At 45.7% G+C, this 27,974-nt stretch overlaps 4 protein-coding genes and 2 long non-coding RNA genes across 11 annotated transcripts; 4 read left to right on the forward strand and 2 right to left on the reverse strand.

Annotated features, from left to right (window-relative positions):
- Positions 1 to 131: 131 nt before the first annotated feature.
- LOC113502946 (Down syndrome critical region protein 3 homolog) lies at positions 132 to 3,130 on the forward strand. 2 transcript variants are annotated; one of them, XM_026884709.1, is made up of 8 exons: positions 132 to 473; positions 848 to 991; positions 1,139 to 1,387; positions 1,520 to 1,675; positions 1,929 to 2,025; positions 2,148 to 2,273; positions 2,467 to 2,570; positions 2,956 to 3,130. In XM_026884709.1, exons 1-7 carry the CDS (start codon positions 417 to 419, stop codon positions 2,550 to 2,552), a joined length of 915 nt encoding a protein of 304 aa, XP_026740510.1. In that variant the 5' UTR covers positions 132 to 416; the 3' UTR covers positions 2,553 to 2,570; positions 2,956 to 3,130. The 2 variants fall into 2 exon arrangements, with proteins under 2 accessions (XP_026740510.1, XP_026740509.1); XM_026884708.1 differs by lacking the exon at positions 2,956 to 3,130 and having other exon boundaries at positions 2,467 to 2,627.
- A 92-nt stretch (positions 3,131 to 3,222) lies between these two features.
- On the reverse strand, positions 3,223 to 9,203 carry LOC113502945 (protein cereblon-like). The gene is made up of 10 exons (XM_026884707.1): positions 8,905 to 9,203; positions 7,810 to 7,913; positions 7,086 to 7,285; positions 6,798 to 6,968; positions 6,415 to 6,522; positions 5,962 to 6,092; positions 5,740 to 5,879; positions 5,479 to 5,581; positions 4,520 to 4,664; positions 3,223 to 4,442 (listed from the first exon to the last, which is right to left on the reverse strand). The coding sequence occupies exons 1-10, from the start codon at positions 8,915 to 8,917 to the stop codon at positions 4,355 to 4,357; spliced, it is 1,203 nt and encodes a 400-aa protein (XP_026740508.1). The 5' UTR covers positions 8,918 to 9,203; the 3' UTR covers positions 3,223 to 4,354.
- A 289-nt stretch (positions 9,204 to 9,492) lies between these two features.
- LOC113503111 (transmembrane protein 131) lies at positions 9,493 to 21,690 on the forward strand (the record flags this gene model as incomplete). Its single annotated transcript, XM_026884929.1, has 17 exons — positions 9,493 to 9,784; positions 10,448 to 10,491; positions 12,214 to 12,432; positions 15,247 to 15,360; positions 15,429 to 15,551; positions 15,632 to 15,810; positions 15,993 to 16,122; positions 16,193 to 16,355; positions 16,438 to 16,530; positions 16,635 to 16,803; positions 16,891 to 17,014; positions 17,091 to 17,558; positions 17,847 to 17,950; positions 18,295 to 19,047; positions 19,139 to 19,247; positions 19,562 to 21,041; positions 21,503 to 21,690. Coding segments are annotated over exons 1-17 (4,560 nt in total), but the record flags the coding sequence as incomplete, so codon positions are not given.
- Positions 17,679 to 18,528, forward strand: LOC113502948. Of its 2 annotated transcripts, XR_003401393.1 has the most exons (4): positions 17,679 to 17,769; positions 17,847 to 17,950; positions 18,295 to 18,419; positions 18,498 to 18,528. It is a non-coding gene; the product is annotated as an uncharacterized LOC113502948 (long non-coding RNA). The 2 variants fall into 2 exon arrangements; XR_003401392.1 differs by lacking the exon at positions 18,498 to 18,528 and having other exon boundaries at positions 18,295 to 18,443.
- LOC113502949 lies at positions 21,691 to 27,856 on the forward strand. 4 transcript variants are annotated; one of them, XR_003401395.1, is made up of 4 exons: positions 25,755 to 25,940; positions 26,660 to 26,943; positions 27,420 to 27,552; positions 27,679 to 27,856. It is a non-coding gene; the product is annotated as an uncharacterized LOC113502949 (long non-coding RNA). The 4 variants fall into 4 exon arrangements; XR_003401396.1 differs by lacking the exon at positions 25,755 to 25,940 and adding an exon at positions 21,691 to 22,433 and having other exon boundaries at positions 27,420 to 27,856; XR_003401397.1 differs by lacking the exon at positions 25,755 to 25,940 and adding an exon at positions 23,462 to 23,732 and having other exon boundaries at positions 27,420 to 27,856.
- LOC113502947 (thioredoxin-like protein 4A) lies at positions 24,329 to 25,600 on the reverse strand. The gene is made up of 3 exons (XM_026884710.1): positions 25,410 to 25,600; positions 25,132 to 25,268; positions 24,329 to 24,803 (listed from the first exon to the last, which is right to left on the reverse strand). Exons 1-3 carry the CDS (start codon positions 25,485 to 25,487, stop codon positions 24,590 to 24,592), a joined length of 429 nt encoding a protein of 142 aa, XP_026740511.1. The 5' UTR covers positions 25,488 to 25,600; the 3' UTR covers positions 24,329 to 24,589.
- Positions 27,857 to 27,974: the final 118 nt, after the last annotated feature.

Here is a 27,974-nt window from a genome sequence, read left to right on the forward strand (position 1 = left end):
AATGCCGAGGTCCGATGATTTTCTTGATGCTTATCTTAATGTATAGATATCGAAGTGGTAAATGTATTAGTAATAGTCATTGACAAATATCCAATACAATTGTTAATTACAAAACTATGTCACTACAAAATAAACAATATACATAAAAAAAATGTAATTGACCAAGAACTCTACACAACATGTCATATTTCATCTGTGATATGAGTTTGACATTAACACCCCAGTATTTATTTACAATTATAGAAGTCAGAATAGTTACATGTTTTGTGATAATTACATCTGAATCGGAGTATTTGAATACGTACCAAATCTAAGATAGCAGAAATATACACATCAAATAATTTAAATTCTATGAATGCAGTTATTTAAGAACCTAGTATAGCCAGTACAGCCTTTAAATAGTTACGTGGATCATTATGTCTACTAACTTGAACATAATTTTAAAAAGGGCGAGCAAAGTATATCATGAAGGTGTAAGTAAAGAGTTTATGTTAAAGTGATTTGTCAAGTTCTGCGTAATAAAGTACAGTTTAAATAAAATAATATTCGTTAAATTAAACAGTGTCTTTTTCAGTGTAACTCATAAAGTTTCTATCTACATCATAGGAATTACAATATGGTTTATCCTCCTTCCTGCCTTAATCCCGTTTTATTTGGGGTCGACAAAAATCGTGTTCTTCTATCTATCCCAATCAATTACAGTATGTATGTAATCAGTCGCATTGAGGGAAGCCAGTCGCCACCAAAGCTTGTCTAAATTGGTACCCTTTCAGATGTACTGCTTAACAGCGGTAACCAACAGAAGTAACGATGAACTGACATTCCTACCTGAAACTGTATATTTCAGGAAACTATAGCAGGTGTAGCGGTGGTGGAGAGCAGCAGCGACGTCCGGCATGAGGGGCTCTCTCTTGTGATGGAGGGCTGTGTAAACCTGCAGCTGAGTACCAAGAATGTCGGCATTTTTGAAGCCTTCTCCAACAGTATCAAAGTAAGATACATAAGGTTCATACATTTACATTCAACTTCAGTAATTTATCATTATAATATGTAATGTAAATTGTTTTGTCTTGAAATATGTGGCTTGAAGGCCATTTGAACGTGAAACCCTCCTAACCAATAAAATTTTATTTGTCAGCCTATCAACTTGATCAACACTTGCATTGAGTTGGCTCCTCCGGGCAAGATTCCTGTTGGAGTGACTGAGATACCCTTTGAGATGCCACTGAGGGCCCGGCAGGCTGTCTCACCTGGCTACCCTGGCCTGCTGGAGACATATCATGGAGTATTTGTCAACATCATGTACACACTCAAATGCAGTATGAAAAGATCTTTTTTGAACAAACCCCTTAATGCCAGCTGTCAGTTCTTTGTTCAGTATAAACAGGTAGGCAAGATAATTAACGATTTTACATGAAATAGCGAAGGTGTTAAATTGTATCTATTTGTAAATAATAGCAATATAGATGAGTGGAAAAACACTAATCGTTTAGAAAGTAAATGCAGTGGTGTGATGCAGCAAGAGCCGGCGCCGGCGAAGCCTGTGCGCTGCGAGATCAACCCCGCCACCATCCGCGCCGCCGCCGCGGGCCCGCGCGCCGCCATGCCGCACTTCCAGATCTACGCGGAGATCGACTCCACCGTCTGTGCACTCGATAAACCGCTTACGGGAAAGGTACATAATCATAATATTACCATATTATCATAAAGTTACCCTTTTCCACAACCGTTTGTGTAATAGTAGTTTTTACAAATTGTAGCCCTTTAAAAACTTTTGCCTGAATTCGTGAGTGATTGTTTGAGCTGTTTTAGTAGTATACAGAGACATCGATCTTAGAAACGCGTGCTATATTCGTGGTCAAAAAAAGGAAAGGTAGTTGATTAAAACCAAGCTGTAATTTTATCATTTAGAAGCCCTGATATTCCAGATTCGTGTGGACGAGTGCTCCGTGGCTATAAGGTCGATAGAACTTCAGTTGGTCCGCGTGGAGACTTGCGGTTGCGCTGAAGGCTATTCTAAGGATGGTAATAAATCTACTTTCTACAATTATCATAAGTAGTCGCATAAAATCTCTTCCCTAATAAACAACCTAATCTGAAAAGTGCCTTAGTGTTGTATTGTGGGTGAGCAGAGTGTTGTGTTGCAGCGACGGAGATCCAGAACATCCAGGTGGGCGAGGGCGACGTGCGGCGCGGCCGCGACCTGCCGCTCTACATGGTGCTGCCGCGACTCTTCACCTGCCCCACCACCACCACCGTCAACTTCAAGATTGGTGAGCTACGTACTATAACTGAGAGCTAAGGAACTTACCCTATCGCATTTAAAACACGGCTTAGCAGTCAGATATAAGTGCCTTAGCCTCCGAGTTAATCCACAGTGTTAGTTACCTTCATACCTAACTTAATCAAAATTGAAACATACATATAATATAGTTTGAATAGAGCAATGGCTTATATTTGTTGCAGAGTTCGAGCTAAACATTGCAGTAATATTTGAAGACGACTATTTAGTGACTGAAAACTTTCCAATATTACTTTTAAGAAGCAGATAGTTATTATGAACAAATAATGTAAATAAGTATTGGTAATTGAATAAGTATATAACTACCTATAGTACATATATTATATTATTGTCTTTTATTCTTAGTATATATACCAAATTTATTAATATTATAGTATTTACTATAAAAATATTATTGCAAATGTCTGAAGAAATAAGACTAAAAAACAATACAACCGGCCGGCAACGCACTTGTGACTCCATGGTATTGTGAGTGTTTATAGGCGGCGGCTGCTAGATTGCCCCTAGTTCATGAATAAATAAAAAATGTCAGATTCGCCCCGGGCGCCACTATCAGGAGGGCGGCAAATTATCATGTAATATTCCGATTTTCCGCGCGCGCGGACGAAATATACCCTTTTACAGTGACGAAAAAGTAAGCGACCTTTTTTTAGGTACCTAATTTGGGCGCCAAGGTGTGAACGACGGTGACCCAAGCTACGCCACTGCAAATAACAATGTATCAATGATCTGCAAGGAACATTAATAAAACAAATGTCGTGTTTACAACATCAATTATTATCATTGATAAGAGAATATATTATCTTGAAAGTTATTATGTTATATTTTTGTCTGTTCTAGATGTATAAATACATCAAGTTTGCAACAATTTTACTTGCAGCTGGTTGTATTTTTGTGTGTATCAAATAAAAACAATTTCATCAACAAAATACTTTATTGACTTAAAAGTAAAATACGAAATTACACTTAATTACATCAATAGGTTTTAATCAAAGTTAAATTTAGATCCAACATCTATAGAAATATTCCTATCACATTATAAATCGCCATTTTACATCTGGTATTGGCATACTTGATTTTTGCGTAGTCTTGATATCCCAGTATTTCCATTACATCCTAATTAACGCTGTACGGTGATGACAATGACGAAGTATCCTAACATGATTGTACACAGCTCACAAACACATCTGAATATCGTAATTTCTTAATCACTTTATATATTTATTTACTTGAATTGTTTGTTTAGTGTTACTATCGCCCTCTATAATTCAAGTCATTCCCGCGCCTCACGAATTTAATCATTCTTTCTCAGCCCACGTTTGAAACATAAACGGTTCAATTAATTATAGATAAGATACTTTTTTGCTTGGTTTTATATTATATTACCAAAAAGTAGGGGTTTTCAAAACATATTATCATCACTCATTGGATCAGAGGCGGAAGGATAAACAATTTTGTTTGTAATAATTGTGGTGTATTTTAGTGCAGACTGAAGTTATATGGAAAGGTTTTTTTTTAAATATAATCGGAATTACGGAAACTGTTATTATATAAATTCACTACTTTTATAGGTTATTGTTGCGACCTATAAAATTAATGTAGTAAGATTAGTAGCATAACTTGTAGTTATATTCTATTTGATCTAAACTAATGACTATTATTGTATTAAAGATGTTTTAAACTATAACAATATAGTTTAAATATTTTGGCAAAAGCCAGAGTTGATCTGTGGCTGAACCCTTATGCCCTTTTCTTGCTTATTTAACTGCCTGGGCATATACATATACTGGGCATATGACTCCCACCGAATAAAACTATTTCAGGCACCTTCAGTTGCCTAAGCCAGAGCCAAGGGATTGCTCACGTATTTTCTGCGCGACTCTGAACAAATATGGATGTTATAGTAACATAAGTTGTAAAGTGTACAACATGAAAATTTGATACCATCTAGGTAATGATATAGATCAGTTAATTAATAGCAATATTGTGAATATTGTGATAAGTATATGCGCGAGGCCAGTCCGCGGCCTGGCGGGGTGTGTCGCCGGCAGCCTAGGGGTCGGGCGGGCGCGGCTGCACGTAGTTGCGGCACAGCCCGAAGAACCGCTGCGGCCGCAGGCTGCGCTTCTCCGCCTGGAACCTGCGCACACACTGCTGTAGCGGGCGGGGGCGGGGGCGGGGGCGGGGCGGGGCGGGGGCTGCGGGGGGGGGGCTCACCTCCAGCCGATGTGCGCCATGCAGGTGTTGCAGAGCAGCACGGTCCAGGTGTAGCCGGGGAACCACGAGTACTCCGCGGACGGCGCGCCGCTCAGCTGCACGTTGCTCGTCTGCCGCACCGTCAGGATGTCGTGCATGTAGCCGCCTCGACACAACAACAACAACAACTTTTATTTTAAATAGGTCGTTTTCCAGGCAATTTTAAAAAGTTACAGTATGCACTCTAGGTGCACGGTTCTAATATTATTTATATTTTCATAAACACCGTAACACAGCAAAAAACATCATCAAAATGGTAATTCTTTTAATAAAGTCATACATCATGAACGTTAGAATGAAGTAAAGTTTACTGAGGTTTGCGCTGTTGATTTAATGATAATTTTACATATTTGGATTTTATTAGGACTACAGATTAAGAGAATCTGTAGTCCTAATAAAATCCTTAATATGAATGTCAAGGCATTGCAAAGATTGAAAGAATAAAGGCTGTGGGGAAACTGATAGTAGATAATAAACAAGTACAACAAAATGACCTAGCGGGCCGCCACAAACCGACCACATGTAAAGCAATACTAAGTCCACGCGCGCTCATCACTTCTGTTTATTAGAATGGATTTGGCAGTCTAAAATAAACTTGTTGAATGGTAAACTCGTAGGGATTGTGTGATATTAATACATACCACACAATCCCCACTAATATTATAAATGTAAGTTTGGTCATTTCTTCATACATCGCGGACGAAGTCGCGGGCAACGGTTAGTTAATTATAAAAACGAATAAAATCCCGTAGAAAAGATTTCGTGTTTGTCTCTGATAACGTAAATATTGGAACTATGCAGTGCAACTTAAACTTTATTACTCGTGATGTAAATTTAAATATAAACTAATCTAAAACCTTTAACAATACATATACACACACACGAATAGAGAAGTAAGCTACAAGTTTTGTCAGGCTTACCCAAGTTCGTGTAATTAGAGTGCACGCCCTCGCTGGACATCGCGAAAATGTGTTCCCTGCGTGCGATCTCCGTCTGGCATGACGTACAACAAAGCGCAGTTTGCTGAAAATCGAAGCCACTTCAATAGAAATAAGGGGTTAATTATCTTAATCAAACTCTGTTATCAGAGTGTCGGTAGGCGTTAAAGTTAAGGGATTATGAGCCAATGTTAGGATATTTCTTGCGAATTGTAAAATAGGTGAGTGAGGAGTGATGTTTACCTTTTTAATGTGCTGACTTTCCATGTGCAGGCGCAGCAGCGCGTTGTCGACGAGGAAAAGCGCGAGGCGCTCGGCCTTGCGCAGCGCCAGGTTGGATGCCACCCAGAACGACAGGGACACTGGATCGTCCGGCAGATCAACTACGCCATACAATCCCATTACCCACTTTGTAATAAGCTCAAATATATAGGGAAACTTGCACCTGAGGAGGTCTTTGCTCACCTGACATGATATCCTTGAAGTAGTCTAGGATTTCACTGCGCAAACGGTCATAGTCGAAAATATGGTACACAAACAGCGGCCAGGGAGTCAGCGCCGCATCCATGCGGCGAAGAAGCTGCTGCTGCGGGTCCCTGCACAGAGCAGTGAGTCAGGCGGCGAGCGGGCGACCGGTGTTATGGATAGGCTCCCACTATGAGGCGAAAGACCGACACTCCCTACATGTCGGCCTGCAAACAAAACGCGAAAGGATCCGTCGAGCCCACATTAATGACTGGCGGGAGTCCGTAGTCGGTGCATGAAGAACTACAATGTACTGACACCAAAACGCGGATGATTCAGTATAGCGGTTTAGGTTTAGGCAGAAAGAGTTCAACATTATTTGTTCTTCCCTGAAGTCGCTCCGCCCATGACGATTCGGCCACCTTATCGAAAAAAGGCATAGATCATACGTACAGGTGTGCGGGCTCGCGCAGCGGGTCGAGCGCGGCCAGGCGCGCCGGCCGCAGCGAGTCGCGCGACGCCATCTCCGCCAACACGCGCACCTCCACCAGTACCATGCGGCTGTACCACAACACAAATCATAAACTACTCTCATCTCAAACACTAAATCATTCAGGGTTAAATATACCAATACACGCGTTAACGGGCGTCTCGTCTTTACACTCGCAGCCACCTTTTAATATGGTTATTTATGCGTTAGTAAATAACCATATTATAGGGTAGCTTATTTTTTATTAATTGTAATTGTAATTTTTTTTAAATTCAGTTTAAGCCGCGATAAAGAAAATTAATAATTTGAAATTATATTTTTGACATTTAAATAGTAACAGTGTTACTTGGCGTATCTGTCGAGGGGCACGGTCCGGCGCGGCACGCCCACCATCCGGAAGCGGTGCGTGGCGCGCGCCTTGAACGTCACGGACGCGGAGCCGTCGTGCTCATCGTCGATGCCCGCCATCTCTACCTCGCAGATCACACCGAAGCCCGACACTGTGCCACCCACCTCGCTACACACCCAAAAAAAACAGTTTTGACGAATCTAAATTAACATTCATAATAATATATTTACCCAAGCACAGTCTATTGGCGAGCGAGCACGCGTTTTCCTTGGCTGCGGTACTCACTCGGGACAGAGTAGGCCGAACAACTTTTCATTCTTGATGGCGTCAACAAGCACGTCGGCATCGGGCCCGTGCGGCAGCAGCATGGGTACGGTCTCGCCCGGGAACACGACGCCGTGGTGCAGCAGCACAGGCAGGCGCCCTCGCCAGCCCGCCTCCAGCAAGCGGCGCCCGCCCACGCTCACCAGCCCAGGGCCCAGATACTACGACACCAACACACTCATCACTGCCCTCACATTAAGCCATTATGACTAAATTAAAGGCCTTGAAATACATATTATTATTAAAATCTGAGTTTGTACTGTTTCATTATTAAATGATGTAACGGTTTACTCACGCGTATTTATCGGGGTAGCCTGACTAGTTTCGGACCCAACCGGAGTCCTTAATCATGAGCAGACGCGGCGGGATCGCGAGTCGAACCGCTTGATTTTGTACTGTTTGTTAATTCTCAGAAATCAAGCTTTTGGGGTGATAATTACCACATAGTGTTTAAAATTATTTCATACTTAGATTTGCAAGTTACAAGATCCTTTGTTGCAGACTTCTTTTACAGTTAAGTCGCCAGCAAAGTTTTTAGGTAATGTTTGTATATAGGTAATGTACATCAATTATCATAAACTCTCTAATGTTATTTAATAAATAGCCATAAACCTACATAGTTTTAGGAAATAATTAAACCTTAAGATTAATGGATATTAGCATTTTACAGTCAGAATGTACTAACTGAGTGTGAAGCTGTTAGGGATATGTCATAGGGTTGAACTTCTTCTATTTGTGCTGGGTCAGGGATGCTGTCATCCACGCCTTCTGCATCGTTGCCATCACTATCTGTATGCCAAAATAAACAATGTTCAGTTTATCTGCATTTCTTGGTGCGCTGGAACTAATTTAACAGACTAAGTGGTTCATTAGCCATTATTATCAGTATGCTTGACTGCAGACCAGAGTGCAAATACATCAAGATATACTCTTTTAAGGATATAATATGAACAGACTATGCATGAAAAATATATCTATAACTAGCTGATGCCCGCGACTTCGTTTGTGGTTAGAAGATATAAGTATTTTTATAAATCAGATTAGTTTTTTAGAGTCTTCCCAATTTTGGCCTTATGTTGTAAAATATTTCATTACTGTTCTGTTTCTACTAATCATAGCATGATGGTAGATATATATCCTACAGCCTTCCTCAATGAAGATATTATCTTACACAGACATCATCATTCCCCTGCCATACCACATTCCCCTTGTCCCAATTATTATTTGGGGTTGGCGCAACATGTCTTCTTCTTCGAACACAGACATAATTAATCAAATTGGCTAGTGACAATTTCATGAGTATCCCAATTTTTTTTTTTCAAAATTATTATGGCCTATTTTAATCTGGGATAATTAAGTATTCTAAATGAAATCGGTCAAGTATTTTTAAGTTTCTTCATTACAAACACACACATAAATCTTTCCTCTTTATAATATTAGTGTAGATGTTTTCATATTCATATTCTTTACTGTCCATCTACAATGTAAGATAAGATGGTAATACAATTATGATGGAAGCAATCGTGGACTCTGATGGGCACAGCAAACGGCAAGCTAGAAGAGGCGTAGCTTGTAAGTCTTGTATATTATAATCATTAATTTGTTAAAAATAAAAAGACCAAACTAATATTTTTATTTTATTTTTTATATTATTTTAAATGTGTGTACTTTAAATTTATGATTTTTCAATGAATAGAAATATTCGTATACACAATCTTATCACCAACAATTAATTACAGATACTTATTTTGTGAATCAATAACAATAAATTTCAACTTACCACTGTCGGCCATGAGCCTCTCAATTAATTGTTCTAGTGTTAAAGACGAAATCTTGACGGTTTGTAATAAATAAGTTGTGAATAAAATATAAAGTAACTATTTGATAAAGGGTATTTCTTTCAAGTGCACAAATAAAAATAATTTAATTAGGTTACACTTTCATTCGTTACCCATGCTTAGATTAGTTTACAAAATAAATCATTTTAAGATAATTAATTTGAGATGATAATATTTTGTTATGTATAACATTTATTGCTTAAAATATTGAAAGAAGATTCGTAGGTAAGGTATAGATACACCTTAGATTATATACCTACAGATACACTCATTGATTTAGACATCATAACAAAATGTCAACAGTTAAATGTCATGCCTTAAAAATCGAATGTTGTATGATGGAAAAATGCATGCAACAGGAGCAAAATTATTGAGTGAGATGTGCTCACTCAATTTTTTTTTTTGTAAATCATTCTTTTTTCATAACATATATGTAGAAACATTTTATTATCATTTAATATTATGTTTATATTATTATTTCCATTCTTCTTTGTTGTATCAGAAACAAGTGTTTCGAAAATTGTATGGCATATCCGAACGTTCTGTCTTTCAGTTTTTTCTTTATGGTCTATAATTGCGTGCTTTTTTGTTGAAATTCTATTTTATCTGTTGTCATTCAATATTTCGTGAATGCACGTCTCGTGAGTTGACTGATACGATAAAAATATCGAATTGTGTTTAAGAAATGTGAATAAACAGTGCTTGTTGCAATAAACAGTTGCATGAAAATGTATCGTAAAGTAGTGTGGTGTTACGTATTTGTATTGACGTTGTTAGATATATCTCTGAACACCAAGCTGTCAGCCCAGGGAAAGAGCCATGGTAAAATCGATTTTAAAACACTAAATAGATATATGTATTTGTTTTTTCTGAACTTTTTTCCTAACATAGGTATTGTAACCCTCCGTACTGAGTACTAGAATAATAAGGGTTTGAAAAAGCGATCAAGAATACCAGCAATATCTTGGCAGAATGATCGTAAGGCGGTAGTGTGCGGCGCGATGTTATTTTAGATCGGGGCCGAGACGGGTTTGTTTGTCGTTTTTTAGTTAACTATGTATGGTATTTCGGCAAGTCTAAAGATGGTAGAGAAGCGGCTGGCTCGCTGAAACGCACGTGAAATGTGCTCCACATGGGTACTTGGATGCAGATGTGCAACACTGTGAATTCTCCTAATGACCCCCACTATACCTTGAAACGCCGCCTTATGGCTTCTTTATGTTTAACTACAACAAAGTTAATATATTTCAAAGATTAAGATTCAAAAGTGATGCTCACAGGTCATTGCTGGTCAAAAACACTATACTTATTATGTTAGTTCATTTGTATAATAAACAACCTGAGCTTCATTTTATGAAATCTTTGTAACAAAATAGGGGCCTAGAATTTTCAATGATTATTCAAACTATGTGACAGCGCAGGAGTCTTGTAAATGGTGTGTGTTGTAATGAACATACAAACATTAATTTATGATTTTCTTTACAGGTGTTACAGTACACGATTCTCTTATAGAGGGAATCACATTTCAGGTTTGCACTAGTTTGTAATCTTTATCATTTTGGAGTGCTTTTCTTTGTACATGCATAGAAAAATCAGTATTTCAAAATATCTCTTCATATTTCATTTCACAGTCACACACTTTGTTATCCTTACAAATAGAAAGCCATGGTTTATTTTATATATTTCATTATGGCTTTACTTGCTAAATCCTGTGAGTGGTTAACACTATTATGATGATTTATTTGTGTATTATGCAAAGTTGTACTGCTGCTCTAATAAAATCAATCCACAGACTTCATCAATTTTAAGATGCTCCATTCTCCCTATTTTTTTTTGGTGGCTCTTGGATTTTTCTCATACATCTGAACTCAATCACAGTAATGGCATGCCACAATAGTAATGAGGAGAAACACCTTCTGAGGTGTAATAATGTTGTTATCATTATCATAAATTGAGTGTCATGTTATAACCATGACATTGCAGGTATATGAGCAGTGCATTATTTCAGATTTTACTAATAGTAATTTTCATATAATCATATGTGAAGACATGTGCATAAACTGCAACTTCACAGAAACAGTGATATACCTTCCAGAGTAAAATAATGAAAGGGACTCCTTTGCCTGGCAGATGAATACTGATGGCTAAACAAAAACTTTTTAAATAACAATTATAATATTGTCACTTAAGTTTTTCAACCTACACAAGTATGCCTTGTTTATTGTGTCATAGATAACAATTACCACAATAGTTTCCTTGTTCACACAGTTCCTGTGGGCTTTGCCAGACTTGTGGCAGTCATTGACCTCCGTGCATGGCTTGTGTTAAATGTTTATGTGTATTATTAATAAAAATCTACATAATATACAACATCATACTTTAAATGATACTTAGATAGGTAAAATGAAACAGGATGCTACATTCTGTAAGGTTTTAGCTTTTATTTCTGGTGCTTAAGAATTTGTTCAGAATAAGATGTAGTAGTCACAAATAGCCATAACCAAAAACACACACACACACAAGTAGCTCTAAGTACCATCAGGACAATAGGCTGGTGATGCATTCAGTGCTTCTTAATTAACTCCTATAAACTGCACAGATATCTACATCATTTGTTGTATCTACATCATTTGTACCACTGCTATTATTAGGTGAGTACTCCTATTTAATGGTGTTACTTATAAGAGATGACTACGAGAAATAATAATTAAAATGTCACATATTCTGGAGTGTTTGTTTTGTTACATACGTAGTACCTGATACTTATGTCTTTTACATACTAAAGAGCCAGGCTGACTGCACTATGGCCTCTCAGCCTCTGAACCAGTGGGGCTTCACTCCTGTCGCCATGTGCACCTGCCACTAATGAGATGGGAAATTACGAGTTTATCTTATTATTTAGACTACAGCAACTCTTCAAATCAATCTCTTCAAAATTCATTTTAATACCTTACATGGCAAATTTATAAAATATATTTGCATTATTTATTAAATTAATACTTATCATATAAATATGTACAATGGCGGACTTAAAGCCAGAGGCATTTTCTACCAGTCAACCAAGAGTTGGTGCAGATAAACAAGAAGTAGGAGTACTCACAAATAGAAAAGACAGCGTATGAATTTATAATAGAAGCAAAAGGTAAAGAAAATATTGAGGAAAAGAAATGAAGACTTTCCTCACAGTAATACTAGCGTACTTGATGTGTTACAATGTATCATAGCTGGCATGATGTTATGGTGTGTGACAGGAATGGGGCAAGCAGTCGGGCGGGGGGGCGCGCGGAGGGCGCGCGGTGGCAGCGGGCGCGCTGCAGCTGTGGCCGCCCGCGCTGGAGTTCGGGCGCGCCGCGCTGGCCGCCGCGCACGCGCTCACCGTCACGCTCACCAACACCGCCAACACCACCATGCACCTCGCCTCCGTCGCCGGCACCACGCCCGACTTCCACGCATCCTTCTTCGAGTCTAAGGTACCATCTATACAAGATGATACACGACTCAAAATCATAGTCCCAAATGGGAATTATGTTGCATCCATTTATTGGTAATTATAAACCTATTAAGTATACTTATCCACAGTAGACACATATTTATTACGTGTCTGACATTGAGAATGACATTAGTGGGAAACCAGGTAATAATATTAGAATGTAACGAGGTTGACAACTTCTGTATGTGTGATCGCGTTCAGTTCTTATGTCGTCTAAGTCAAACGTTTGAGATAATAATATTATAGGCACGGTGCACGTGAAAACAAGCAGAGGACCCTCTGAGATATGTTTCCTACGCCCATACTACTTACACACCTATTATGTGACATTGCTAGTATTCGTCGGACCAGTTTTACAAAATTTGACTAGATGTTGATCGCCCTAGCCAGCTAGACCGTGAGCAAGGTACCTAATTAGGTATTAGTTCACTGTGGCTAAGGCACTGTAATAATGCAGTCAATCTGTCTCAAGTACCTACTCCACAAAAGCCTTGTGGCTTGTGTTCGCCCTCCTGCAGGCGGGCAGCAGCAGGCGCCGAACGCACCGTGAACATGTCTTAAAGTGGCCACATTTCCACGATTGACACTATCGAGTCTGTATAAAGCGATAAATATTTTAATAGTTAATGCCCGGTGAAAATATTTATTTTGATACGAAAATCTTTACCCGAAAGGTTGGGAGATGCAAATGTTCTGACGCAAAGAACATTCTGCATTACTAAATGGTTGCTGGTCTGGTGCAGCCAAAAAATAGGAACCCATCGTCATTAAATGGTTCCGATTACAGACGTTTCGATCTTAGCGGACTGGTCACTCGTAGTTTATGAGACGTCCCAACAGTAGCACACACGGATGTGAACTAGAGGAAACTTCGCGATACTATTAGAACAAACGTGACCGTCTGTTGGTTGTGTTTGTCATGAATCTGGATGATGTATGATAAGATACTCGATTGTTCCTGTTTCTAGCACCATCCCTTGCTTCCCTTACGTCCTTATTCATATGATTTACCTTACTTAGGGCTGATACTGATCTAAGCAGCTTATGTTACATAATTAAGTAATGAGTCACACTAAAAATATTGTTTTAAATTAATTAATTACGAATTCGTATAAGAATAGGGTATGTTCAATGTTGTATGTCCTTCTTCTGTAACAAACATCGACAGACTGGACTGGCCTCATTTTAGCCGTAAATAAACACGACTGACGTCTTATCTGACATAGGTACCTACATTTAATAATTAATAGCCAACCTATTACTTCCATCACCTCAAATGTTTTTCCAATAATCGGTAATCCAACGCTTTATACATTTGTGGTATCCCTATACCGCGTAACCTTTGTAATCGTTATATGCAACTATATTCAGAAACTAGCCTTTTAACTTGTTTAACTATGTCATACATTTATATTTTCATAATAACTTCTTGGTTTTGGTGGCAAAGAAGAGGTTATGATGCAGATGCAGTGGCTGGTATCCGGAACTCAAGGAAAGACTTCATGCTGCACAGTGTGAGACCTACTGACGTGACGACAAAATGTCGCTCGTAAAGTTTTATTTAAGTCGTCCAGATCGTAAACGTTGAGATGTTCATGTTTAAGTGTTGTATATTTTCAAGTTGATCGTTTTACGTAACTGTGAAGGTGACGAAACTTGTGTAAACATCCCAAGGCGAGGCGTTCCCTTGTGTCGTCCTACTGTCCTTTCGAGTTTCGCGTATCTCGTCGAATCTGCCTGGGAGAGAGTGCGAGTCGCGCACGAGTCCGGCTGACTCCTCCGCGACGAGGAGAGCGTGTCGGGCCGGTGGCCGCGCGGCCATGTCACTCGCTATCAATGACGCATCTATTGCGTTATCTGTTTAACTTTTCAACTAACATCCAGCCCCTGGTTGCCGCGATCTTCCTCACGTAACTACGTCGCAGATAAAAACAAGAGTCTGTTGTTGACATTAGTCGTGCAACAAGGGTGATTGAGTGACTAGAACTCCTTAGAAACTTTGGCGGCTTAGCTAGAGAAGCGACTGTTGTGCAGAAAGGCACAGTAGATTAGGTGCCCATTCGAATCCAGTCTTGGTTTTTTAAATTCTGTTTGTGTTGAATGAATAGTCCCTTGTCTATATTATTGCCTAGCTTTCATTTATTCTGGTATCAAAAAGACATGGAAGTATTTGTGTGCCAATATATTATATATATTTGTGTTGTAGAAATGAGATCCTCGTTTAGTTTAGTCGTTTAGTCACTAATCTGAAAATCGCAGAATACACCACGCAGCTTGGCCTGAACGATGCATCCTTGGACCGCATACTGCGGTTCCCCACACAGCCGCGATGTTTTACTACATATTGATGTCATATCAACTCACCGCACTATTAAAACAATTGAATTATGACCAATAATTAACTAATTCCTTACATGCTTTCAAACATTATTAGGTCGACATGCGAGTAAACATACATTTCTATGGTAACGACATTGGTACTGACATATTCTCTGGCAACAAAACAGTTCATCAACTTAATTTCGTGCATTGTCAAAACCGTTGTACAACTTGTCTTCCAACAAAGTTTTTTTTTTTGAGTTAAAAGTAAATTTTGCATCAAACATGGACCCGGAGAACAAGAACAAGTTTTATTGCTACCGAAAACATCGATAGTGGTGCGGACATTCCATTCCCTAGCAGAAAAGTTTCATTTTAGGCCTAAGCCGCACTAAGGCTAAACCGCCGCTGAGTCTAACAGCCAGTTTTGTCCGCTGAAGCAGCTAGACTATAAATTTGTTTATGTGTTTTGCAGACGCTGCCGCCGCAAGCCAACACGACGTTCAGCGTGGTGTACCTCGGGCGGCGCGAGGGCCCGGTGTCCGCGCACCTCTACATTCACACGTCGCTCGGCGTGCACAAGTATCCCGTGAGTACGCGCCCGCACCGCCCCGGCCGCGGCGCTGCGGACCGTCGCTGACAGTGTTGCCTGCGCAGGTGTCGGCGGAGGGCGTGGCCAGCGAGTACGGCGTGTGGCCGCTAGTGGGCGTGCGCGTGCCGCTCAACGCGTCCGTGGAACCGCTGCTCACGCTGCACAACCCCACCGACCACCCCATACAAGTGAGTGCTAGAGCGCGGCGCGACCCGGCGCGCAGAGGGCGCGGAGGGGCGTGCAGGCGTGACGGGTGCTCGTGTTGCAGGTGAGCGAGGTGTACTCGTCGGGCGCGTGGCTGGGGCTGGCGCTGCCGGGCGGCGAGGAGTCCGCGCCGCGCGCCGCCTGGGCCGTGCCCGCGCGGGGCTCGCGCGCGCTCGTGCGTCTGCGCCTGGCGCCGCCGCCGCCGCACGCCGCGCACCCGCACCCGCTCACCGCCTACATCAGGTCAATATCTTCATGACGCTCTGTCTCTATATATCGACGGCCTTCAAAATAAATCATATTTTATTGTTATTTGTGGGCACGTTAAGATGATCAAATATCAAGAATCAAGCAGATCAAGTTATCAATTTTACTGATTGATTTCATAATGAACTGGTTTTTCACGTAGTCGTCCGTGGTTGTAGAATAAAGGCGAACATTACCGGCGGCGGGCTGGTGGTGTGCGTGGAGGCGCGCAGCGTGGCCGCCGGCGAGTACGTGAGCCCGCTGCAGCTGCGCCTGCGCACTCGCGGCTCGCGAGATCCGCCTGACACGGTGAGTAACAAACTGACGAGCGCGAAGTTTAACTCTCGCCTTCTGTAACTGACGTGCCGCTGCTGTGCAGTTCGACATCTCGGCGGGCAATAGCGCCGGCGTCGACGTGGCGCTGGAGGCGGGCGTGTGGGCGGCGCGCTGCGCGGCCACGCCCCCCTCACCGCCGCCGCCCCCTGACCCCGCGCCACCCACCGCCAACGGACAGAGCGACAAGGGCACCGCCAACGGAAATGGTGAATTGTTTATTTTGAAGACATTCTAAATAAGATAAACCGTTTGTATTGTCATAGTTAAAACTTTTGTTATGGCGTGCAGGTATTAAATCGGATGGCGTGTATGTGTCACTTCTGGAGCCGCACCTAGTGCCGCACCAGGACCTCATGCACACCGCACAAGTCACGCTTGACTGTGAGTATTACTCGTATTGCCACTTTCTATGAACTACGAACCCGTGGACCTTACTCAGACAAGAAATAGTTTTTTTATTTAGGCAAGAATCTTTATTTCGGCAGATGCCAAGATGTGGGCGGGTCACGTGGGCGGCACCGAGGACGAGGGCGCAGAGAAGGCGGGCGCGGAGGGCGCGTGGTGCGCCGGCTGGCTGCGCCTGGGCCGCGCCGCGCTGCCCTACAGCCTGCGCCTGCTGCCCGGCACGCTGCGACTGGCGCCGCCCGACCTGCAGTACGACACACCTTTGTCTTCTACTCCACTCTGTCACAGTTACTGTTCATTGTCTCATATATATTTCATGACTTGACTGGGTTTTAGTTTCATAACTTCAAACCGAGAGGACTCGCTGCGGGTGCGCGAGGTGCGCGTGCACAACGAGTTCCCGGTCGCCGTGCACATCGCACACATCGACTTCGGACCCGATGTTGAAACATATTTCGAGGTATGGCAACCGGTCGAAAAACAATTTATTAGAGATAAATAATAAGATTGAGTTATTTTTATTTAATATTCGCCAGGTGGAGAGTCTGGCGCCGCTAGTGGTGGCGGGCGGCGGCTCGGCGGGCGTGGCTCGCGTGAGGCTGCGGCCCGGCGCCCCGCGCGGCCCGCACCGCTCCGAGCTCACGCTGCGCACCAACCTCACCGACTACACGCTGCCGCTGCTCGTGTACTCCGGCGAGCTGCGCATCGAGTGGGAGTGGCCGCACTCGGCGGACGGCGCGCTGCGGCTGGGCGCGCTGGGCACGTCCAGCACGCGGCGCGTGGGCGCGCTGCTGCACAACGACGCGCCCGCCGCGCTCTGCGTGCGCGAGCTCAGCACCGACCTGGCCGGCGCCACGCTGGCGCTGCAGGCCTGCGCGCACCTGCGCGACGTCGCGCCCGACCACTCCTGCGTGAGTAGCCTGCCCCGGAGCCCCGCTCCGTATGCAGCAGCACTTGTAGTGTACGTGTCGTGCGCAGCGCTGCATCGCGGCGGGCGGCTCGGGGCGCGCGCTGCTCACGGTGGTGGCGCCGGCGCGGGCGGGCGCGCTGCGCGGGGCCGTGCGCCTGCGCGTGGCGGCCGGGGGCGCGGCCGGGGGCGCGGCGGGGGGCGCGGCCGGGGGCGCGCCGCTGTCCGAGACCCGCGCGCGCGTGTCGCTGAACGCGCACGCGGGCCGTCTGCACGCGCTGCCGCTGCAGCTGCTGCGCGCCGCGCCCGTACGTACACAAACACTCGCACCGATGTATTTCATTTCTATGAATGCGTGTATTCATTTGCGACACTTACTACACAGTACGCGTGGGCGTCGGTGCCGCTGGTGCTGGAGAGTAGCATGACGCTGCCGATGCGTGTGGTCAGTGTCACGTTGCCCGCCTCCGACCCTGCTGTTATGTTTGAGTGAGTACACCCATCTGTTTCCTACTATACATAACTACAGAGTATATAATACATCGTTTTCACGCATTTCTTGAGAACAAACCACAGGGACTGCACCATTCCTTAGATTTTCAATATTTGGTCTGAATATGCACGAACTATCTTTATCTTATACAGTTATCCATATGAGATGGACAATTATTTATGCACTCATAAAAAAGGAAAACATCACATCACGTCAGTTTATTAGTTATTAAAACAACTGGCTGTGGGTTGGTCTAGTCGCTACAGAGCGCCGATACAGATAAATGTACGAGAAGATATTTTGTATGTACATATATATTTTAATTATGGTGTGTCCGCAGGGCGGTACCGGAAGGGCAGGCGCGCGAGGTGACGCCCGGCCGCCACGTGGTGGGCAGCGTCATGTACGCGCCCGAGCGGCGCTGCCAGCCGCGCTGCTACACCGGCCTGGACGTGGCCGCGCCCGGTCAGTGCGAGCGGGCCCAGGGAGGGGGGCGGGGGCGGGCTGCGCGGGCGAGTGTGACCGCGGCGTGTCGTGTTGCAGAGGGCGCGGCGTGGCTGCGGCGCGGCGCGGGCGAGGCGGCGCTGCGCGCGGACGCGGCGCTGCAGCGGGCGCGCCACGCGCAGTGGGCGGCGCGGGCCGGCGCGCACAACTTCACGCTGCACGTGCACACCACGGGCGTGCTGCAGCTGGGCGTGCGCGGCGCCGCGGCCGCCTGGTGGCCGCGCCTGGCGCCCGCGCGCGCCGACGCGGGGCTGGCCGGCGTGGGCGCGCCCGCCGCGCTGCGCCTGCGCGTGCGCAACCCGTCGCGCAGCCACGCGCTGCTGCTGCAGGCGGCGCTGGCGGCCGGGCCGCTGGCGCTGGCGGGCGAGGCGGCGGGCTGCGGGCCCGAGCCCTGCCGCTGGGCGCGCGCCGCCTTCGCGCTGGCGGGCTGGCGCGCGGAGCGGGGGCAGCCGCGCGACTGGCCGGCGCCGCGCCCGCCGCACAAGCACGCGCTGCCCATGCTGCTGCTGCCGCCCGACTCCGAGATCGAGATCAAACTTAATTTCACGCCTCACGAGGCCGCCACGCTCTCCGCTTACTTGTATCTGCGGTGCGTGTTCCTACCCGATGACGATATTTTATATTTTCGGTCAATTTAACTCTGTAGCGTATCTTTACGTAAGTTTTCTTATGTTATATAGAAACAACTTGACCATCATGGAAGGCGTGCTGTTAACCGGCCGCGGCGCATACCCCAGCTTCGAGCTGGGAGGCCGACGCCCCGGTTCCAATGCACCGCTACTGTTTGAGGTTCGTATAATTTATTTAGTCATTCTAAACTAGGTGCTTAGAATGACTAAACGACTTTCTTACATGAAAGCATCCAAAAGTTTCATAAATGTTTTCGTTGGAATCGAAATAGTTTCGAAGGCACTAACCCAAATAAAAAACCCCAATATAAAAAGTGCCATTCTAGTTGTGTTTTTTTTTTGTATTTATGTCGAAGAGAAGTTCGATTATTTATGGTATTACTTTTTTTTTGCCAAGCAATTTCTTTGTCGTTTCGAGCTATAAATGTGTCATGTAATAAGTGAATACGCAATGAGGGGTCGCGGGTCCCGCAGGTGAGCGAGTGCGGCGCGGCGGGCGCGGGCGGGACCGTGCGGCGCACGCTGGTGGCGCGCAACACCGGCAGCGTCGGCGTGCGCCTGCGGGACTGGCGCCTGGCCGGACAGCCCTGCCAGGCGCGCGGCTTCCGCCTCACGCCCTGCGCGCCGCTGCAGCTGCAGCCCAACGAGTCGCGCGCGCTCACGCTGGCCTTCACGCCCGACTACACGCTGGCGCGCGTGGCCTGCCCGCTCACCGCGCGCACCGACACCGGGCGCGCCGCCTTCGCGCTGCACGCCGCCGCGCCCGCGCGCCTGCTGCCGCGCTGCCTGGCCGCCGCGCCGCGCCCGCCCTGGGAGCCCGCCGCGCGCGCCGCCGCCGCGCTGCTGGCGCTGGCCGCGCTGGCGCTCGTGCTGGCCGCCGCCGCGCTGGACGCCGAGCGGGAGCTGCGCCGCGCCCGCGCCGCGCGCCCCGCGCCCCCGCCCGCCGCGCGCCAGCCGCTCGACCTGCGCGCGCTGGCGCAGCCCGCGCCCGCGCCCCCCGCCCCCGCCGCGCCCGCGCGCCGCCCTGCTCCGCGCCGCCGCCGCCCTCCGCGCCGCGATGCGCCCCCGCTGGACCCGCTAGCCGAGCGCCGCGCCTTCGAGCGCTGGCGGGCCGAAGTCCTCAGGCAAGCCGACGAAGATGACTCTCGCTCCAGTGAAGACGCCGAACGCGACGAACACACGACGAGGCGAGCGCCCTCTCCTACCGATGTATCCGATGAAATACCATTACTCGATGCGGAGGTTCAAGAATCACACGAAGAACCACCCGCCGTGGTCACGGACGGCTACGAAGCCGACCCCGAAACAGAAGACCGACCGCCGGGCAGCGGCGATGAAGATGCCGCATCTACGGGCTCGGGCTCGGGCTCGGCGTCCTCCTCGTCGCCCACCGTGGACGATCGCGACGAAGCGGACGAACCGGAAGAGGAGCCGTCGCGCGAGAGCCCCGCTCCTGTCGCCGGAGACTCGCCGCCGCCGCCGGGCGCGGGGCTGGCCTCGCCGGGGCGCGCGGTGCGGGCGCGGGCCGTGCGCGGCCGGCGCGAGGCCGCCAGCCCGGCGCGGCGCGGGGAGCGCGCGGAGCCAAGGGAGGCGCGCGCGCGGGCCGCGCCCGGCCGGGCCCCGCGCCGCGACAAGGCGGGCAAGCGGCGGGAGCGCGCCCCGCTGTCGCCGCCGCGGCCCGAGCCGGTGCGGGCCCCAGCGGCCCTGCGCTGGGGCGCGTCGTGGTCGTCGGTGGTGGCGCGGGGCCCGGCGGGGGGCCCCGGGGGCGCAGCGCTGGCCCCCATCGGTTCGGACGTGCGCCGCCGCGCCGAGCCCGCTCCTGCTCCTCCCGCCGACCACTCTTTGTTCTACTTCAACGGCGACTCGTCGCTCGGGCATCGCGACGCTGACTTCTCGTGGCGCCCACCTCCACCAGTCGAGCGCGCCGCTTTCACTCCCGCCCGTGACTTCCTCGGTTAGTATATAATGCCTGTATCAGAGATTAGTCTAAAATAAAATAAAACAAATAATAGTTTAAAAAAACTAAAAAACACGTTGTTTATTATAGAAAACCGAACTAAAAAATAGAAAATAAATTTAAATTAAGAAAATAGTGTTAAAAATTTCAATGAATATAAATTAATAATAGTGTGAATAAAAAAAAAAAATTTACAACACTATTTTCTTATATATATTTTGAAATTTTTAACACTATTTTCTTAATTTAAATTTATTTTCTATTTTTTAGTTCGGTTTTCTATAAACAACGTGTTTTTTAGTTTTTTCAAACTATTATTTATTTTCTACTTTTTAGTTTGGATTATTTATAATAGCTTGTTTTTTTGTGTGTAAAAAGGGTTGCCACTTTATAGAAAATCCGCCATTTCAAAGATACTGCATTTATAAAGCTACATTCATCTCAATGTTTGTAACTAGGCGACGAGCCGGTAAACAACGTGAGCAACGTGGGCAGCGTGGGCAGCGTGGGCGGGCCGGGCGCCGTGGGCAGCGGCGCCTTCCGCTCCGTGAGCTCGGTGTGGGGCGGCGCGCTGGAGCCGCGGCCCGCGGCGGCCGCCTGGCTGTGGGGCGGGTACGCCGAGCCGGCGGGCGCGGGGGGCGTGGGCGCGGCGGTGCGGCCGCCGCCCGGGTTCGGCGCGGCCGTGCGGCCCGTGCGGCCCTACGACCCGTTCCGCTCGCTGGCGTCCATCTGGGCGCCGGGCGCGCTGGACTGGCGCAGCGAGCCCGCGCCCGACGCGGACGAGGCGCCGCCCGGCTAGGCGCGCGACGCCGCGCCGGCGCACTAGTCAGGCCCGCGCCGGCGTGCGCCACTCCACCGCTACCTAACGTGTTACAGTGTTCCCTACTTGATTGTCTGCTTAAGACTGAATTAAACTACACTATCTCAAATGATGACAACTTCTTTTATTGCAACCCCTGCTGAATCATATTTTGTTCCTTTGTTGTACAGTTTCCAAAAATATTTTGAACAAAGCTCTTTGTACAGTGCAAGCACGCACAAATTTGACATCATCGTGTCAGCACTTTACTAGCTACGCGCGCTCTATACTTCAGTACACAATTATCACTCAAATCGCGTGCACTCATTATCATTCAATTAAATTCTATTTTTACGTATTAATCAACCTATCAACAATAAAAGGTGTAAAGATCCTACATCTTCTTGGTCCTTCGAGCATCCGTATATGCGGGACTCTTTCACGTTCGTAACAGTGTGAATAAGCTGTCGGCACGGAAGTACAGCTCCTGTGACTACGACTTGTGGACAGAGTAACATCCGTCTGCTGCAACAACCCTCTTTCCGTGAGGACGAATCGCGGAGAGGACAATACAGCAAACCGTTGAAAGCGTAAGCAAATCTATCATACAACAACAATCCTGTTCCTTAATCCCAACAAATATGCAGGTTAAAAGTTTGGGATTAATAAAAAAATATGATGATAAAGATTTTTACGTAATGGACGCGCTGCAATCGGAGAGATAGTGCATATTTTTGTCGTCTGAATGAAAAAACACAACTTTAATTTATAGAATACTTTTTACTTCTTTTAATAACATTGATTCCACCAAGTGTGGAAGTTCAAAATGGCTGTTTCTTCACCGGACTGGAACCATTTACCACGAGGACTTTTAATTTAACCCATTCACTGCCGATCTAAAGAGTAACAATATTACCCAGATGCCGCCATACTGTTCTATGCAGCCCGCCCATCGACGGTCCCGGCATCTTAATTATGTATTTTTGCCCGCCCATTGGCGTTTTCGGCATGAAGCAGCAGATTCCGACATGAATCGTTTGATATATTCAGTTTATTTGTACTGTTGTTGTTGAGTCCAGGCACGCAAGCGAATATCGTCGGAAGAGCAAGGAGTAGAAACGGAAAATACATCTGATTACTAAGAAAACGAAAAAAACGTAAAGTACGAGATGCGCCGACGCATCCAAAAAAATCCTAGAAAGTGCTATTAATTTGACTTAAGATAACGCGAACGCATAATATAAGCCTTCATTGCTTTTATCAGCCAGCCCTTTGTTTTGGCCCGACCGGCTGTCTGGGACGTTTTAGGCCAAAATAAACCCTGCCGAAGGGGTTTTTTTTAAGAAAGAGACGTTCCAAATGAGTAGTATGTTTTCACAACTTAATCAGAACTTTCTGTTGATCAATGTTTCGAAGGTTTTACACCTTTATGTGAAATAGATGATAACACTTTATTTTTATACACGAAATTCATGTTGAAGAAGTAGCGAGCAGAGAAGTTTTTACATAACTTAATAATAGCCGTTAGTCGTACTAAAATTTACAAAAGTTTAGGACCTCTGATATAAAATCTTGCGGCCCGCCCAAAGGCGGGCTCGGCATAACAGATGAGAATTGCCTTTTTTCAAAACTTCAAATATCAGCAGGCCATTTGAGTTGGAAATCAATATTAATAAAACAAATCATTACACATTATCTCATTACTTTCTGAAGTAATTTCAGCCGTCAGCTCGCGGTCTCGTGCCTTTGAAATTATACCTAAATACTTTTAAAAATGTCCAATGCAAATACTAGGAAATCATGTGTTGTGCTTAAATGCCCCCAAACCCCTTCGCAGCAAAAGTAAGCAAAGCTCCTAAATGATCTCTCCTAAGAAAAAAGAAATCAAGGTCAGTACTAATCGGCACTTGGTAAACTTGAATAGTGCGCGGTAATTCCCCAACTTGGTTCTGAGGCGAGTGGGGTATCCCCAAAAATGCGTTTCGTTTTCAAGTAAAGACGATGTGAGAGTTGCCATTCGGTAAAAAAGTAAATAATTACCGATGACGTAATCATCATGTAGACTCCCCTTCCCCCCATGTCATCCAAAATGAGCAATACAAAGACCCCCGCCCGCCCCCCTTTAGTGCTCACTTAAAGAATATTAGTCTTTGAGTGTGTATAAGTTTAAATATAATCTCAGTAGCTATGTCTTAATTGAATTTTCGGTCTTCATTTGATTAATTTATTGTTATTATAAAAAACGTAGTTATTAAAATATTTTTACGAAAACTAGGGTAGACAGACAATAAACTGTTAAGATGATGACGAGGCCGCGAGGTTTATTTTGGTTATCTATTTTCCGGCTCTTTGATCACCACCATGACAGTGCCATCAAAACCCTACAACGAACAGACCAAACAATCTTGGCTCTCAGCATTTAGTTGTTTAAAATTTCTCAGCATCTATCCCTAAAGATGGTGCCGTCAAATAAAACAGTTTGTAATAATTAAAGAAAACTGATTTATCAATTTGCATTCTTTATAATTGAGTAACATCAGGTTCAATACAATTGTTTGCTTATATGAAAAGTTTTCACAGTAATTTTTTGATATTTACAAAATGTATAATCTACACTTACATACTAATTACCATTTATTTTCATGTTATGTTAAACATTTAAAACAATGTTCACAATATAAAATCACATTAGAACTAGAAGGTAGGTTGTCTCAGATAGCACTATCACCAGCAGCTTGTGTTGGTATTAGTATCTGTACTTGGTGGAGTAATCCTTGGGTGACACGACAAGACCACGGCCCTTGCGAGCACCACGGTACACAGTCTCTATGATGTCGATCATTTCCTGCTTGTCCTCCAGGGGCCAGTTGATCTTGTTGTTGTTTCCCGTGCCCAGATCAATCATGATGTGCTTGTTGCGGAAGAAGAACATCACCGTGCAGGGATCATACAATTCATACCTTGAACAACATTTAAGTAAATTAACTCCTTTTTATAGACATCCACCAACTGAAATACCAGCATAGATAAATGTAAACAGTATAACCTCTTGCTCTGGCCAGGGATGGCTGACAACAGATGCCTACCATGCCTACCCTCCAGCAATCTCCTATGAGATGTAATGTTCTTTTCACAGGTTGCAATACTTGGTATGTTATGATAACTTATGATTTTTTAATTTATTACTGATAAAATTATAGAGTGATGTCATAAACTGGGTTAGGTTACTTTTATATTAAAGAGCTTATAGATAATGCTAGGTTAAGAGATTCGATTACGATGTCTTACATTTTATTAAAGTCTGGTACTTCAGTGATGTCCACGAGGTATATGACGGCGAAGTTCTTGACTTTTTCTGCGATACTGTACAAAACCTCGTCCATCTTCATGCAGGTCGGGTCCCAATCGTGGCCGAACCTTATGACCTGCAAAAATTCGATAGACGAAACTGGTAGGGTCCATAATTATGGTTTAATTTAATTAACATCAAAGAAAATGAATAAAAAAGACTCGTATCGAATAGAATGAAACCAATACTTATTTCGTAACCTAAATAGTCTACTCACAACAACACGGTCTTCTTCCGACAGTATGGCTTGGTCTACTTGCCAGCCGTTGTGTAGATGTCCCAGCATGTAACTCATCGTTGCAGATATTTATTTGCACTTTGTTTGAATAAATAATGATAGCAAAAATGTTTCGCTTGCACCTCTGTAGCTCTAATGTCAACACAACAAACGACAGACACTTCAATGATTCAGTCAGTGTCAGTTGTCATTAATGCACTGTCAAAATTACAACTTGTCAGATGCCATGATAAAATCAAAGACATTATATACGCTAGTAGAGTATATAATGTCTTTGGATAAAATTGAAATTATTATATTGCAATATAAGGTATTTTCTTATTTTTTATGACAGTTTTGTCCCAGGGCCGGGTAAAGGGCTTGAAGAGAATAGATAGCCGATCCCTCATAGGCTTATACACCAGATCTTAGTTGTTATCAAACCTGTAAAGGTGTTACTGCCAAATTCGATATGAAGCATATGGATGTGAACAATAACATCTGCATCTCTCACTAAATACTAAGACATGGGTATGTTTATTAAATCAGTTCATCTTACTTAATCAACCATGTAAAAAAAAACACGCCACAAATTCACAGTATTACGCAAAATTATATGAACGATGAAAAACGTAGTGAGCGACAGTTTTATACTTAATGGTGAAGGTGCTGCCTCATGATGACGCTCGTCACCCGTTTGTGCGACAAATCTGATCACTCGAACCCATTATAAATGTCCCGTCTCTCGATTTACGCAATTATGTAGCGACAGAGCTGAAAATGTTGAGCCTTGTCGCTGGGAAATGCTCGAAAGTGAGCGATGAGACTTGTCGACATAAGTAGGGTGCTGCAAGGGTTAATAAATAAATTCCAGTAAATATTGAAATTAAACAAGTAAGGCTCCTGTTTCGTTCCACTTGTTTTACTGCCAGGGTCGTCGTCGTCTTACCATGTCGTCGAAATAAATGGATACCCTAACCTGTTCAATTAAAACCATGTTAGACCGAACTTCTCTGGTCGGTGCTAAACAAGTTATCAGTCGTACTTCGTCTGTTTGAGAGAGGCGTCGTGAAGCATGTTGTTTGTTTACGACCGCGACTCGAGAAGCAACGAAGCGCGGCAACGCTCGGAGGAGCGGCGCGTCAGCGGGTGGGGAGGGGGGGGGGGGCGCCTGGCACCTCGCCACCGGAACGCGGTCACTCACCAAAACACAGATTTCTCGGGAAAAAATAATATGCTTTTGCTTGCAGAACTCGGCGATACTTTGAGTCGCGCGCTCGCCCAGTATCGGGACATACCCCCGTCGGTCAGTGCGCAGTCAGTCCCGAGGCAACGGCAGCGGCACCGGCGCCGGCGCTCAATTCGTTGTGTAATTGGGTCGCGAGTAATAACATATTGCGAATCTCGGTGATCCTGTTTATTTAGCGAGGCCAAGTCCGGCGCCGCGACCATCACCGCAGACATGTCCATTTCGCGGCGGCGCGGCGGCGCGCTGCCAGAGTGCTGTCTGTGAGCCGGCGTCAGATCTGGGCAGGTGAGTGAGAGACTTATCGAGATATTTTTAATGATTACACATTGTAATGTATCAGTATCGGCCACATGCCGGAAGTTCCAGCGAATGCCGTTGCGATCGATCACACCTACGCTTGTTTTTTGCGTTGCTATTACTTTTTAGAATATAACAGACACAATGAAGTGGATTTTTTAGGGTTCCGCACCTAAAATGGAACCCTATAACTCAGGCTCCGCTGTCTGTCCGCCTGTTGTGGCATCAGGTATTATCTCAGAGACTGAACAGACCAATTAAAATTTACTCAGATAATGTATTTCTGTTGCTGATATAACTGAAAATTATGAAAATAAACATCGAGGTTAAGCAACGACGATATGGTCGGTTTGATGGATGAATAGCTTTCGTTGCAAATTTGTCATTTCCTTTTAAAATGAAAATATGTAAACTAAACCGAAAATAAATAAATTTCCCGTAATAAGACAAGGTAACTGTTGCAGTGGTATTTAGACGGACGGAATGGACGCGGTGTACCCGGCGGCGGCGTCGGCGCTCGCCCGCGGCCGGCGCCTGCGCCGCGCCGAGCCGCGCCAGCGCCGCCGCACCACGCCCGTCACCTTCGCGGAGATTAAGGTGCTCTTATCACTAGCTAACTGTCGGTTTCTGAAAGCCTGGTCAGTACAGACGGCCTGGTACTGTTTTGGTCAACCAGTCGCACAATGAACATATAGACAATCGATGTGTGTTTATCAATGTAAGGAGGTGGACGAAGAGAACTCCGAGTCGGAGGTGAGCGAGGAGCGGCGGCGGCGGCCGGACCTGCTGCACGAGACCCTCGGGCGCCAGTTCGCGGAGTCGCGGCGGCGGCGCGCCCGCCGTGATCTGCTGCGGGAGCGCGAGGCGGATTCGCCGCCGCCCGCAGCGCCCGCACCCCCGACCGCGCCCGCGCCCCCGCCCCCGCCCGCGCCCCCGCACGCCCGGGCGCGCGCCTCCAGCGAGCCCGCCGACACCTGAGAGCGCCACGGCGCCGCGGCGCCGCCCTACCTAAGTATTTT

This window comes from Trichoplusia ni, chromosome 18, assembly GCF_003590095.1.
Source record: "Trichoplusia ni isolate ovarian cell line Hi5 chromosome 18, tn1, whole genome shotgun sequence".
NCBI classification, from domain to species: Eukaryota; Metazoa; Arthropoda; class Insecta; order Lepidoptera; family Noctuidae; genus Trichoplusia; species Trichoplusia ni.

Excerpts from the sequence above, each read along its gene's own strand:
- LOC113502945 (XM_026884707.1), bottom strand. Across the intron at positions 6,969-7,085 it reads TTCGGCCTACTCTGTCCCGA|CGAGGTGGGTGGCACAGTGT; the intron begins GTGAGTACCGCA and ends TTGGGTGTGTAG. Across the intron at positions 4,665-5,478 it reads CTCTAATTACACGAACTTGG|GCGGCTACATGCACGACATC; the intron begins GTAAGCCTGACA and ends TGTTGTGTCGAG.
- LOC113502947 (XM_026884710.1), bottom strand. The coding sequence starts at position 25,487 with ATGAGTTACATGCTGGGACATCTACACAACGGCTGGCAAGTAGACCAA. Across the intron at positions 25,269-25,409 it reads CGGAAGAAGACCGTGTTGTT|GTCATAAGGTTCGGCCACGA; the intron begins GTGAGTAGACTA and ends GAATTTTTGCAG. Across the intron at positions 24,804-25,131 it reads GTACCAGACTTTAATAAAAT|GTATGAATTGTATGATCCCT; the intron begins GTAAGACATCGT and ends ATGTTGTTCAAG.
- LOC113502946 (XM_026884709.1), top strand. The coding sequence starts at position 417 with ATGTCTACTAACTTGAACATAATTTTAAAAAGGGCGAGCAAAGTATAT. Across the intron at positions 1,388-1,519 it reads TCTTTGTTCAGTATAAACAG|CAAGAGCCGGCGCCGGCGAA; the intron begins GTAGGCAAGATA and ends GGTGTGATGCAG. Across the intron at positions 1,676-1,928 it reads ATAAACCGCTTACGGGAAAG|ATTCGTGTGGACGAGTGCTC; the intron begins GTACATAATCAT and ends CTGATATTCCAG.